This window comes from Stegodyphus dumicola, chromosome 6 (assembly GCF_044657685.1).
Source record: "Stegodyphus dumicola isolate Sdum_Otavi_A_Nest chromosome 6, ASM4465768v1".
Classification (NCBI taxonomy): domain Eukaryota; kingdom Metazoa; phylum Arthropoda; class Arachnida; order Araneae; family Eresidae; genus Stegodyphus; species Stegodyphus dumicola.
This window is the reverse complement of record NC_140773.1, coordinates 144,342,141-144,355,741: the sequence shown is the minus strand read 5'-3', so window position 1 is coordinate 144,355,741 and position 13,601 is coordinate 144,342,141. Positions and strand designations below refer to the sequence as shown.

Here is a 13,601-nt window from a genome sequence, read left to right as displayed (position 1 = left end):
GAGAATTTTGAATACTCTGAGACAATTACATGGAAAAAACGCTTACTATGAAAAATTAAAAAGAAGACTTTTTAATTAATTACATAGCTAATTTTGCTTTTGCTAAGAGATGTTTTGTAAAATGTGCTTTATAGCATTATACCTTGTTTATTTTTCAGATTAAAAATATTGTATAATAGTTGCCAAAATGAAGCTTTATAATATAACAGTGAAAAATAAAAATGGTTTATTTTAATGTTATTTTTTAAATATAATTTCAATATAATACCATTATTTTAATGAAATTTATTAATGTTACGATGTTTTAGAAAAAATCGTCGAAAAATTCTCAGATTTCGGAATTAAAATTTTTCTATAGAAACTGATGTTAAAATCGCCAAAATGTTGACAAGTCGCCAAATTTAGAACCCATTTAATAAAAGAATTCACATCCCCAAAAGCGAAAATTGTTTAAGAGCTTTTTATTACGAAAAATGAATTTCAAAATGCTGATGTTTCACTTCTTGCTTAGAAACTCGAGTAAATATTAGAAATAGAAACAAATTACAACCTATGAACCCATTTAAAAGATAACCATATACGTCAGTGAATCGCGAAACATATTCCTCCAAAATGCTAATTCACACTCAAAATGGCAGTCGTAAAAACAGACAGAAATTTCAGATGATTAAAATTAAGGACCTTCTACTGATTTTGGCCAAAATTAAGGACTTTTTAAGGATCAAAAATCGATTCCAAAAAATTTAAGGACTTTTAAGGACTCTTAAGGACCATATGAACCCTGTCTTTCTATAAAAGCATTAAAATTTTATGGCCCATATTTCAGAAACCACTACTCTATGAGACTATTAAAAAATTGTTACTTCTTATACCTGACATAATGCTTTGCAAATTCTGCCATCACTCTAAATGGCTTTCAGATAATTATACCACAAGAAATGAAATAGAGAAGTTAATAATTATATCTATACATAGCACCAAATGGAATACATGAAAATGAAAATCGTTCACTTTTACTAACCTTAAAGCTCACCATAAAGCAATATATATATATATATATATATATATATATATATAAATCTATGTATTCATGATTTTTATTCTATTTTTATGTTCATGAAGAAGTTTATAAAATGTGTATTATAAGTAATTAAACATGATTTAAGATTTTAAGACTTCAGTTCTGTAATTCAGATTAATTCTGCAAATAACTTACTTGAGCCATCCGTTTTTCTGTTGTATTTTTGCTTGTATCATGAATAAACATTATTGCAGGAAAAATGAGACATATCAAAGTTCCTATTGTTGAGCCTATAATACCAAGAACAAATTCGATATTTGGAAGCATTATAGCAATACCAATGGTTACAATAACTAGGCTGATGGTAAGAATTCTAAATCGATGATCAGGTATTACAGTTACATTAATATCATGATGACCAAAGCCCTGAAAAATGAAATAAAATTTTAATTATTATTTTATGCAAAGTAGTGTCTCAACATTAACACAAAGTACTTTCTACAGTTTATTAATGAAGCTTACACTATCATCAATATCTTCAATTATATAATTATGCAATTAAAGAAAAATTTAAAGTTTCCATCTCTTAAGAACATCTTAAATTAGAAATTACATAGTAATATGGTATGAAATCTGAAACAAGCAATTTCTGTTTTATTCAAAACTTAAAAAAAATTTAACCCCATATCATATATGGTAAAAAAGTGATAACGCTGGGGGGGGGAAACTATGAAAGCTACACACACATAGCTTTATAAAATAACAATTACTTCAGGATTGTTACCAAAATTTTTTATCCGTAAATTAATTTTAAAACAATATTGCTTCCAATAAATTTGAATAAGTGTAAGTGGTCTTACCTACGTAGAAGATAATTTAGTTTATTTGTTTGTTTAATGTGTTATGACAAGTCAAGCAAAGGCTTTTTGTCTAAAGAAAGTCATGCTTCTCTTGAGGACTTTTTAAGAGAAACTGTCCCACAACCATACATGAGATAAATCATAAAAATTCTCATGCAAACAAGCCATTTATAGGGATTTGAACACTGTCAGAGAGAGAATTTTAACTGCTTCTCTTTTGAAACAAAGTATAATAGTACTTAAGTAATTAAAATTATTTTTAAGCTAACAGAACAAAACATAAATATGCCAAAAGCTCCACCCAGTTTAATGAAAAAAACTTTATTATGCAATAGATTATTATTTATTTGTTTAATATGTGATCTTCCATCTTCTAAAAATCTCCAGACTATGTACAAGGTACTAAAACATTAAAAATTTACCCACTTCCCCCCCCCCATGATTTCATAAACATTTTCTCTTCCTTAAAATTTTGAAGTGCGATTTTCATTATTTTATTTTGTATGTCTCATTTAAAAGAGATATGAAATATTAGCTTTTAGTTTATTGTTTCAAGTAACTTCCTGCAGTTTTGTACTGTTTACTAACTTGGTAGTTTAGCATACAAATAATTTATGGTGTCATCTATTGTATATAGAATAAGCATGATACAAATTGAACATGGAAACTCGGCACAAAAACCCTGAAACCAATAACAGAACAAAAAATATCAATGCTTGACTTTGATTTCCAATAACATCTAATTACCACAATCCTATTTTCTTTTTTCTTTCAGCCTTACTGTAATACATATGCAGATCCAATGATTTGAAGGGACAGAAAGGATATTTAATGTAAAACTCTACATTGAACAACGAAGAATAAGAACAGAAACCACAGTCAGATAAGTTACATTTGATGAAATACTTAACTTAAAATTTCAAGAAAATTCTTTCCATTTCATGAACTGCTTGTTCATTTATGCTTATAATTCCAGAAATAAAGTCACCTAAAACTCAGTCATTATACAGCACTCTCTACAATGGTATAACAAACAGCAAAAGAAAAAAGCAGTGTGCTTCTTATGGCACCATTTCTTTAAATACAATATACTCGAAGTCATTTAAAAGGCTATTGTTTAGGACAAGTAATATAAATTATTAAACTAATATTATTATTTTGATAATTATTATAAATTTCAGTCAATAATAACTTCGATTTTCAGAACGGAAGCTTTTAGAAACCAATAGGGATAAAGAGGATTTATTCTAAACACAGCTTTTATCTTGAACAGGTTGCACTCACTCCCTGCTTTACCATTTTGTTATTGAAGTTGTTCTTGCTCAATTAAAAAAATGTGAAAATTCATCAAAGAATGGGCACAGTTACTGCCCATTCTTTGTTTCATCTATGTTTGTATCAAAAAAATGTGATGTCAAAAATAAAAGAACTGTTGAACTAGCCATGAGTATGGTATTTCTACAGTGGCCATGGTATATCCATCTGCAACATCTAAATCATTTCATATACAGTACAAAGTCTAACAACTGGATGTCCAATATTTTCTGAGCCACCAGCAAAATAAATAAAAAAAATAAAAATAAAAAAAAAAAAAAAAAAATTTTCCCTTCCCTCAAAAAGTTTAGGAATGCAGAATAAAATACTCAACAAAAGGAATCAGGTGTGCTGTAAATGTGATTCCCCACAAAAACCTACCTGAGATTTCTGCATGCCACTTTTAAACACCTGCTGGCCAACGAACTGCAACTTTACCAATGATGATACACTGACTGATGATCTAGTAGTTGGTCACAGACAAATTTGGCCCTTGAGTGGTTGGTACGAGGGGTTAACGTTTTACTGACTTAAATAGTAAATGATGCCCTAATATTGCCATGTTTACATGTCGTCCTACTAAATTCAAGCTGATGATCTATGATCAGGAAATTTATGAAATCCAAAATTGTCAATGCTTTGATGATTCCAGATCTTTGTACTGTACATAACATTTGCATTTTTATGGAAAACTAACACTTTAATCAGCTTTTTTACCAATTATTAATAACAGTGAAGATTTTGCTTTCTTCAAGAGAAAAGTATAATAAATTTGTTCATGACATTTGTCTCAAAAATTTATTTTTGCTAATGAAAATTTTCCCAGTATTTGATCACTAACAGTAGATTTAAATTTAGTTACTATTTTAGTAGCAACATTGAAAATTCTCTTGCACTCTGGATTACTATGAAGAATTGTCAAAATGGTCAAATATATTTAAAACATAATTTTACATTAGTTTATTACTGTACTTCAAAATTCCATCAGCATCTTTCTTTTTTCTAATTAAATTTTACTGGGTGTCAACCTTTATAAAATTTCACAATGCATTTCTTGCACCATTCAGCAACAAAAACGGGTAAAGAACAACTTCAATTTTGGTTTGTGCTTATCGGCTGATGCCCACAAGATGACCTGCAGGTCAGTTTGATGTCAATGCAAAATTGAAACATAACATTTTCAGACACATCTATTATCACATACATAATTGTAACCCATCACTGATGAAATATTATTTTTTTTTATAGGTAATACAGGGAGGAATGATTTAAGATGCCAGAAAGCACATTTCTGGGTGCAAATAATAAAAAAAAAAAAAATATGTAAAATAAAGTAAATATCAGCACAAATTTTAGGAATAAGAAATAGTCAAGAGAAAATTTTAAATCATGTTGGCAGGAGTTACAGTTTGAAAAACTGGGAGTCTTCCCCTGAATTAGGAAAGTCAGCACATCGTTTTATATACACAGAACCCTATAAATTAAATTTTTTTATTACCTTTTCTACTTTATTTAAAAAAATGTAGAGGTATATGCATACCTAGGTTCTACATTTAAAGAAATAAAGCTAAGAATCACCTTTTAAAATACGTGATTTTGTTCTTCCAATAATGAAAATCCAAATCTTAGTTATAAATAATTCTTTTATAAAAAGCTTTCAAACAGCATAGTTTAATCAGCATGAAGAGACAACCATATTAAAATTTTAAAAGTTAGTCAATAATGATAATATGCTTAATCTCTATCAGAATTTCACAAAGAAATGATATCTCAAAAATGCATTTTTTTACAAAGCTTCTTAAAACCGGTAATATCTGAAGTTAAATAGCAACACAGTTACATGTTAGAGTAATATATATACTAGTCAACTGAAATTTCTGTTTTTAACTGCTTACAAAACATTCAAAGCCTATTATTAAACGTGCCTACTTAAAATAGTTGTTACAGAATATTGAAAATATCAGCATGCAACTGAATGTGCAAGATTCAGCACACTCACAGATTACAGATTACAATAGAGGCTATGATGTCTGATGATGAGTACAGCTAATTGACTTGCAGTTATGATTTGGTCCAATCACATTAGGAAGTTGTTTCTATAGCTGATTTTTTCCCTGTTTTTAATAATGATAGGTTTGTAAATCATGCATTTTATCCACAAATAAAAATATTTATACAAAGGAAGTTTTAACAGAACAGGCCTAGGCAACCTATGACCCGCAGGCCTTTGAGTGACCCACTTTAATTCCAAAAATAAAATATAATCTATAAAAATAAATTACAAAACATAAATATCAAATGACCAGTTGAAGACTACATATAAGCATAAATCAAAAATAAAAAAATAACAATATCTTTGTTTGATCACAAAAATGCAGTAATGAACATGCATTTTCAATTTTAAAAAATAACATAATTTCAAAGAGAAATTGATAAGTTTGGCAATGCTGATCCATAATTTCCCCCTTCCAAAAGCGGGCTTTGCCACTTTTTTTAGTATTCAGTTCAACATATAAATGTCAGCAAATATTTTCATACATGAAATTTATTTTAAATAAGAACAGAAGTAGCTTAATTATAAAAAATTAAGACACTTGAATTTGTCTTGAGGGAGCCATTGATATCAAAGAAATAAAGTTCATTCAGTTATGTTTGTTTTTATAATAATTGAATTATAATTTTAATTTTTATGCTTAAAGCATATTGTAATTATATTCTCAATAGAATTTATCTTATTATTCACCAGGAGAGATTGTTCTAAAATCAAAATACAACAGACCCAAAACGTCTTCTTAACCACTTAACTGTTTCATTTCCCTGTAATACTGTAACCAAAAATAAGCATATTTTTTATAAATAATACTGTATTCTAATCGATTATATAAATTCAAATCAGTAGTCAAAATTGTTAAAAGTATCGCATTTATTAATTTAAGAAAATTCTTAATTAAAGCAAAATAAAGGCATTTTTATTTAAAGTTGGTTTTTTCCTGACAAAACTGCGGAAGCAGAACATGCTAAAGGAGATCAGTGTGAAAGAAGTGAATTCGCTGTGAAAGGAAATCGAGGCGGAGGTGGAGTACTAATATTCATTTCACAAAAGTTCCTAACCTGAATTAGATCATCTGAACTTTCCTCATCATCACTAGAAAATCCCTATAAAGAACTCTCAGGACTACCAAAATCATTTATATAAAATTCAGATTCGATATCTGATCCAATATAAGAATTATATTTTGTTATGAGCCATTTAATGTCACCCATCATTCTTGTATTTCATGACAAAATCGGGAAGAAATACTATCTGCAAAGCCTAATACACTGAAGACGTGCAACAAATTCGTTGAAATTTTTCGCCTAATGAAAAGGGGTAAAACCTATCCTTGAAGTGATTTTACAATCCAATCTCTCTCGGACTACTAGAGACATTTATTAGAAATACTGCAAAGTAAAAAATGTGCAAAAGGCCAGAAAAATCAGTGTATTGGTGTAGGAAAATATACTGACTGAGTGGCGTAAGGGTAAATAAAAAAAGTCCATTTTCATGGCACCCAAACAGAGTGGACTAATAGAATCGGACTACTAGAGACATTTATTAGAAACACTACAGAGTAAAAATGTGAAAAAGGCTAGAAAAATCAGTGTATTGGTGAAGGAAAATATGCTGCCTGAGTTGTGTAAGGGTAAATAAAAAAAGTCCTTTTTTATGGCACCCAAACAGCATTTGGGCAAAACAGTTAAGAAGCTAATGCACTCATTTTGATTGATTTTGACATGCAGCCGAAAAAGGTGGGCGAGGCCTGCCTTATAAAATACAAAGTAAACAGATAAAAAAGATATCAATTTAAATATATATATATATTGTTCTACTGATGTAATGTAAAATAAAAAACGCATAATGCAGAATTTCATCATTTAGAAAAAAGGTGGCTCAAATAACATGTTTTACATTATTTTTATCTTATTTCAAGCTGAAATACACCTTGAATTTATAGTTTCAGCTGCAAGAACTAAAAGATAATACTAAAAAAATCAGCGGTGCGTGATAACAAAAACAAAATACAAAATTTATTTTAAATGATAAATATATATAAATATGAATATTTATTATGTAACTTCACTTGCCTTTGTGAATCATACATAATTCCTGACTTCCCTATAATTTAACAGGTTATTATAAAAGGTTATTACTATATTATTATAAAAGAGTACATCATAAAAAATAATGATACAAAGAAATGCATAAGGACACATTTATAATACAGCAATGCATTTACTGACACCTAAATCTTCATCCTCTGCTAGCAAGATGATTTACATGTCATTTACACCGCATTCTTATTGTATTAGTATAGGATACTGAAACAGCAGAAATTGCGCATTATAAATTCTGATAACAAAAATGAAATTTTTTTTAGTTTACGTGTATTTCTTAGCATTAACTGATAAAATACAATGGTAGCCATATACAATTTATGTATTCATGAGGTATTTTCTTACCAGCTTGAATTAGCTCAAGAGATTTTAAAATCTCAAGAAAAATTTCCAATAAATTTACTAAAGAAGGTCCACACACACACATAGAGAGAGAGAGAGAACTAACATCGCAAAGACAAGGGTTAAAGTTTTCCTCCATAAACATTACTGTAATTTAGGCTAGCACCCTAATTACTTTTATGATTATTTGAAATTTATTAATTATGAATTTTTATTTCTGGTCTTTGTGAAATATTAGTTTTAAATTTCTTACTTTATGCCTTTATATATATATAAATACTGCGTTTTGCATTTGAAAACAGCAATATTCAAAAATAAATTGTATATGGTTAAAATAACATTTCATTATTATACATGACATTTCAGATATAAAAATTATGCATTATAAATTATTTAACATAAATGCATATCAAATATTTAAAGGAGACACAGAGTATACTTCAAGGATAAATGAATTAACAAAATGTAGTTAGATAATATAATAAACCATACTTGTTTGAAGAGTAGAGAATGTAAGCTTGATCTGCAAGGAAACAAACAAAGTGGAAAGCTCACAGCAACTGTCAAAATAAATCCAAGCTTTATAAATTCGGTCACAACAGAAGGTGTTAACAAAACCAAAATATTTCCCATAATTGCTTTATCATGAAATGCAATGTAGCCAAAAGTTCCAACCTAAAAATATAATTAAAAAAAAAGCATGCTTTATTAGTCCATCAAAGACTGCTGTAGTAATATGAGCATATACAGAACTGACTTAGATTCAGTGGTGTTATCAAGAACTCTTGGGCCCCAATGCAAACATTTTCCTGACCCCCCAATAAATTTACTGTGCTTAATATATATATATGTGTGTGTGTGTGTGTGTGTGTGTGTAGGCTGCATGATGATAAAATTTGGTTTGGCAGTCGGGAACCTTTGAAGAATCACAAAAATCACTTGATATTTCAAATACAGTCAAAAGTCTTTAATCCGGACTCGTCGGGACTTCGGTGATTTCGGATTATTGGTTTTTCCAGATTATAGATCATTAGTTTAAATCTGGTAAGATGGCATACAGAAATTATAAAATTAAACATATGAAAGTGTAATTTATGAAATAAAGAGCAATTATGATCTAAAGTGTATCAAAATTTACGAAAAAAAGCTTAATATTGATTTGTTTACTTTAGTAAACATTTCTTTCAACACGCACATGCGTAAAGCATACATTGCGCATAGTCGAAATTAGAAAATTGCAACCAGAAAACTATTTGATGTGTATTCGTGATATTTACAATGATGAGGAATTTGATTTAAATCATATCAAAGACGGAGTACATCGAGATGAAATACTACATTTAGTAAGGAATTATAAGCTGAATAAAACAAAAACATGTGCCCTGAAGAAGGATAGTCCTGACAGATCAACTTCCAGTTCATTGCGTGCCGCAACGTTTTATAATTTTGATTTGCACTTTTTTTTTTTATCTTACGTATCCCCCCTTCAAAGAGAAAAAGGTTTGGCGACAGAAAAGCCTTTTTAGAAAAAAAAAAGCATTAAAATACTAGTGAAACAAAGGAAATACAATTTAAAAAAAATAATCATAAAATTTTGATATAAATGTTTTAAAATAACAAAATCTTGAAGACATAATTTTTTACAAGAGAAATCCTTGGCTTGGAAATCTACTGTAAAAATTCTTGTTGTCAAAATAAAACCAAAATTTTAATGTAAACAAACTTTATAATTTTACCTGCTTAAGGAAGGTTTTTTTTTAAACTATTCAAATATAAAAATTGAAATACATCTATAAATTATGTTACAAAATTACAAGAAATTTCAAAATAATGTAATTAATTTATCATTCGAAACATTATTTGAAATATTTTGTTTAAATTATGCTTTTTACTATTATTAGATATTTATAGTTTACTTATTCTTTACAAAACCTGAAGACCCCACAGCTTTCTCTAAATAATACTAACATATCCATCATATTGGCATACCCAATTGAGTGAACTGGTGTATTTATTGCCAATGCCAATGATTAAAAATTATAGAGTGCCTATGGTTCAAAACCATGTACCTCCTCATCAGAATTACATAAAAGCGAGCAGAAATAGAAAATTGCATAAGTAGTAAACTTGATGCTCACTAGAGGGAGCCATATGGCTCGAGAAAGGTTAGGGATAGCGAGAATGTATAAAACTTAAGAATACATAATTTTTTTGAACGTTTTAAATTTTTAATCATTTTTTTGAATTTTTAATTTTTATAATTTTTTTTTTTTTAAATATTTTTTTTATATACACGATACAACACAAAAGCATAAAGTGGAGAGGAAAGATTTTACGATTAATAGGCTTGCAATGCTGAGTGAAATTAGATCACTGCATATCGGAGGAGAATAACAAAGAGAGAAAAAAAAAAAAGGAGGATTTCTGATAAAAGGCAAGTTTTTTTATTACTGAGGTTTTCTTACATTTTTCTTAAAATTTATTGACTGACTGCTCTTATATGGAAATTTTTGTATGCCACCATTTCGAAAATGGCTGTTGCTTTTCGTGCATCAGCTTGGTGAAAAATTAATCACCAGTGCTCTCCAAAGTTCTCAATAAGTTCTCAACTTTTCATTAGGGATATGGATAATAAGAAGGTAATGAAAATTCAAAAATATGCTGTTATAAGAAGCATATTTTTAAAGCATCTCTTTTTTCTTTTCTTTTTTTTTTTTTTTTTTCCAAAAAAGCTGGATATTAGCAAGAAATTCAACATTAATAAAAGTCATAAAATTAAATTTTCTTTTTCTGATGGAGTTAAGTGGCATTGCAACGTTTCTGCCTGCTGCAACAAGAACAGTATTCGTAAAGACATGTGGTTCAAGATGTCCAGATAAAGTTTTCTAACATCTTTAAGATTTATTTATGCTTGGAGTGAAGAAATGACATCAACCAAATGGTGTGAAAACAATTGGAGATGAATCATTTGATGATTGTAGATTCGAGCAACTACTTGTGAGAAGGTTGTGTAGAAATATTATCAAAACACAAGCAGAAAAAAATTGGCGGTTCTGAAATGATTGTTGAAATTGATGAAAGCTTGTTTACCATATAACAGAGCAATGCTGATCAAATTCTTCCGCAACAGTGGATATTAATGGTGGTATTTGCCTCAAAACCGATGAATGCTTCCTAAGTTCCAAAATGTTCTCTACCAGTACTCTTAGACATGATAAAAAACAATACTGAAAAGGGAGCTATTATTTATTCTGATTCCTGGAAGGGTTACTGCACCACTAAAATTAAAGAAGCTGCTCTACAGCATTTCAAAGGTATAATTTTGTTGACCCCCGAACTGGTGTAAATACACAAAAAATTAAACAACTTTGAGACAGTATAAAATTAAGAAAAAAAAAAAAAAAAAATCAGGGCACTTTCCATTAACACGTGGAGTCTTACCTGACCCAATTTATATGGAGGAGTATAGGATCCATTTGAGGAAATTCTCAAATACATTTCCATATTTCGGAAGAGTCGAACAATCAAATAAATATAAAAATTTCTTCTTTAAATATTCATGACACTTTTTTTTTCTTTTTGTATACTGATGAATATTTTCAGTTTTGTTTTGGGTAATGGCGATTTTGTTCTGGTCACTTGTGTAAGTAATCGTAAAATGTCTTAAAAAAAAAAAAAAAAAAAAAAAAAAAAAAAAAAAAAAAAAGTTGGCAGGATTTTGCACTTGGCTGAGAGAAAAGTACCAAAAACTTTTTTCTACGATAAAATTTTGTACATAAAATTATTCAAAATACTAATGAAATATGTTATACAAGTTCTAATCTCTGCTATTAAATAATGAAGAATCTCTATGTATGTATGTATGTTTCTCACACTGTGGAAAAATGATGATCTAGAGACACCAAATTTTGAACACACATTGTCCTCCACTTGAACACCTCAAAGCCTGAATTTTGAATTTCAAATCTTTTTTTTTTTTTTTTTTATCATATTTAATAAAAATTTAATGAACTTTTCATTAAAAATGCTGTGATTTGAAAATTTTGTGCTCTGTCTGCATAGTGTAAGATATTTACGTTTCAAATTTAATCAAGAAGCTCAGTGATATTAAAGGAGCATGCTGCACTCATGGACCTTATGAGAGTGGGTGGGATACTAACTCAGTGGGTGGGACGTGCGTCACCAACATGTCGGCAAGAAAGAGTAGGGACGATCTGGTTTACTTTAACACTGAAACCTATGGTGTTTGTATCACATAACTCTTTTTAATTATTAAATGTTAATACGTTGTATAGTGATGAGATTATGAAAGCCACAGTTTTTTCCAAATAGGATTTAATATATCTCATTAAAGCACTTTTTATTGCATTTCGCCTATTTTTTTCACATGTAATTCTTGTACAAACTTCTTTATTTTGGTAAAACTCTAAGCACAAAATTTATGAACTTAATTTTGCATACAAATAATGTAAAATTAAATAAGATTGGTAGTATGTGATGCTTTGAAATAAATAAAGTAACATTAAACAAGATCTGATAATTTTTAAAAAAATTTAATGACCATTTTTAGGAAGTGATTTTCAAAACTATAATAACATTACAAAACAATCATCTATTTGATTATCTCATCATTAACTTAATAATATAAAAGTGGAATATTTATTTTAGTAATTTATAAAATTCGGAGCATAAAATTTTCTGAGTGTAATGAAGGGGGGAAAAAAGTAAAATAAAATTTAGAAGCACTCAGATTTTATATTACGCCCAAAAGGAACCTTTTTTTAATGTTTTGTGTGTTACCTATATTTACTGAATATTATGTTCTTTGCCCGTAAACCACATACATTTTAAAACAGCATATTTTTAGAATTTCCGCACTGGAGATAAAACTGTTATTTTCCGTACAGTGCTCTCTCTGAATTTGCTGAGTTTGTTAATCGAAAATTCGTTAAAACAAACAAATTCGAAATTCAGCCGCCCAGATGCCCATGTTCGGGTGGAGGATTACATTATTCAAAATTTGATGGCTTTAGATACTGTCATTTTTGTCACAGTGCGAGAAACATACACTATGCAGATTCTTCATTATTTAATTTCTTTAAATATAATACAGGGCGATAATATTTGGTAACAACAATTTGCAAGGAGACACAGATATTTATAGTAAAACAGCGCAAAATGCCGCTTCGAAACTAACAGTCTTTCTAGGCTACCGCCCCTTTGGGCTAATAAATTAAATTAACAGTAAAAAAAATCTTATGCAGAACTAAAAATAAATTTAAAAAATAATCACTATAAAATACAAGCAAAATTAATTATTACCGTTAAATACGATTTTAATATTAGAATTAAATGTATAAAAATTATTAAGGAGTCTGTTTATCACAATGATGTATTATGAAATATAAAAAGATGTGCTATAATATTCATCTATAATTTTAAAAAAGCAGCACAACTTAGAATTTTAAACAAAACTTTCAAAAATTCATTTTTAAATATTTTAGTATTTTTTACTTATTTACACCAATAAAAAGCATACAAATTGCAAGAGAAAATTGCTTGTTTGAAATTTTCTATTAGTTCAGATTTAAAATATTATTTTCTAAAAGTAGTAGTAGTTACAAATTTCCTTACAACATAGGAAAAGCTAAAAAAATATCCAGCCATGAAAGCATGCAATAGCTTTATAATTATTTGGAACGTTAATTATGCTTGATAAATATGCTAAATTTTTAAAAATCAATCTCAATTTCAAAAATAAAAATATGGAGAAATTCTAATTTGTGAAATGAGGCGCTACAACCAGCTTTTTCTTGACAATTATACATGCTGCAATAGGCAGCCACTGTTAAAATTCTGCAAGTCGTCCCTACTCCTTCACATGTGATCAAGGTGATAGCCAGGAATGC

At 28.7% G+C, this 13,601-nt stretch overlaps 1 protein-coding gene across 6 annotated transcripts in view; it reads right to left on the bottom strand.

Annotated features, from left to right (window-relative positions):
- The window catches only part of LOC118200393 (solute carrier family 38 member 10), an 85,854-nt gene that overhangs the window by 16,880 nt on the left and 55,373 nt on the right, over window positions 1-13,601 (bottom strand). For all 6 annotated transcript variants that reach the window (XM_085818941.1, XM_085818946.1, XM_085818942.1 and 3 more), the window contains 2 exons: window positions 8,185-8,367; window positions 1,217-1,447 (listed from right to left, as the gene is read on the bottom strand). In XM_085818941.1, the coding sequence (XP_085675067.1) occupies window positions 1,217-1,447; window positions 8,185-8,367 (414 nt within the window). The remainder of the gene's footprint in view (window positions 1-1,216; window positions 1,448-8,184; window positions 8,368-13,601) is intronic.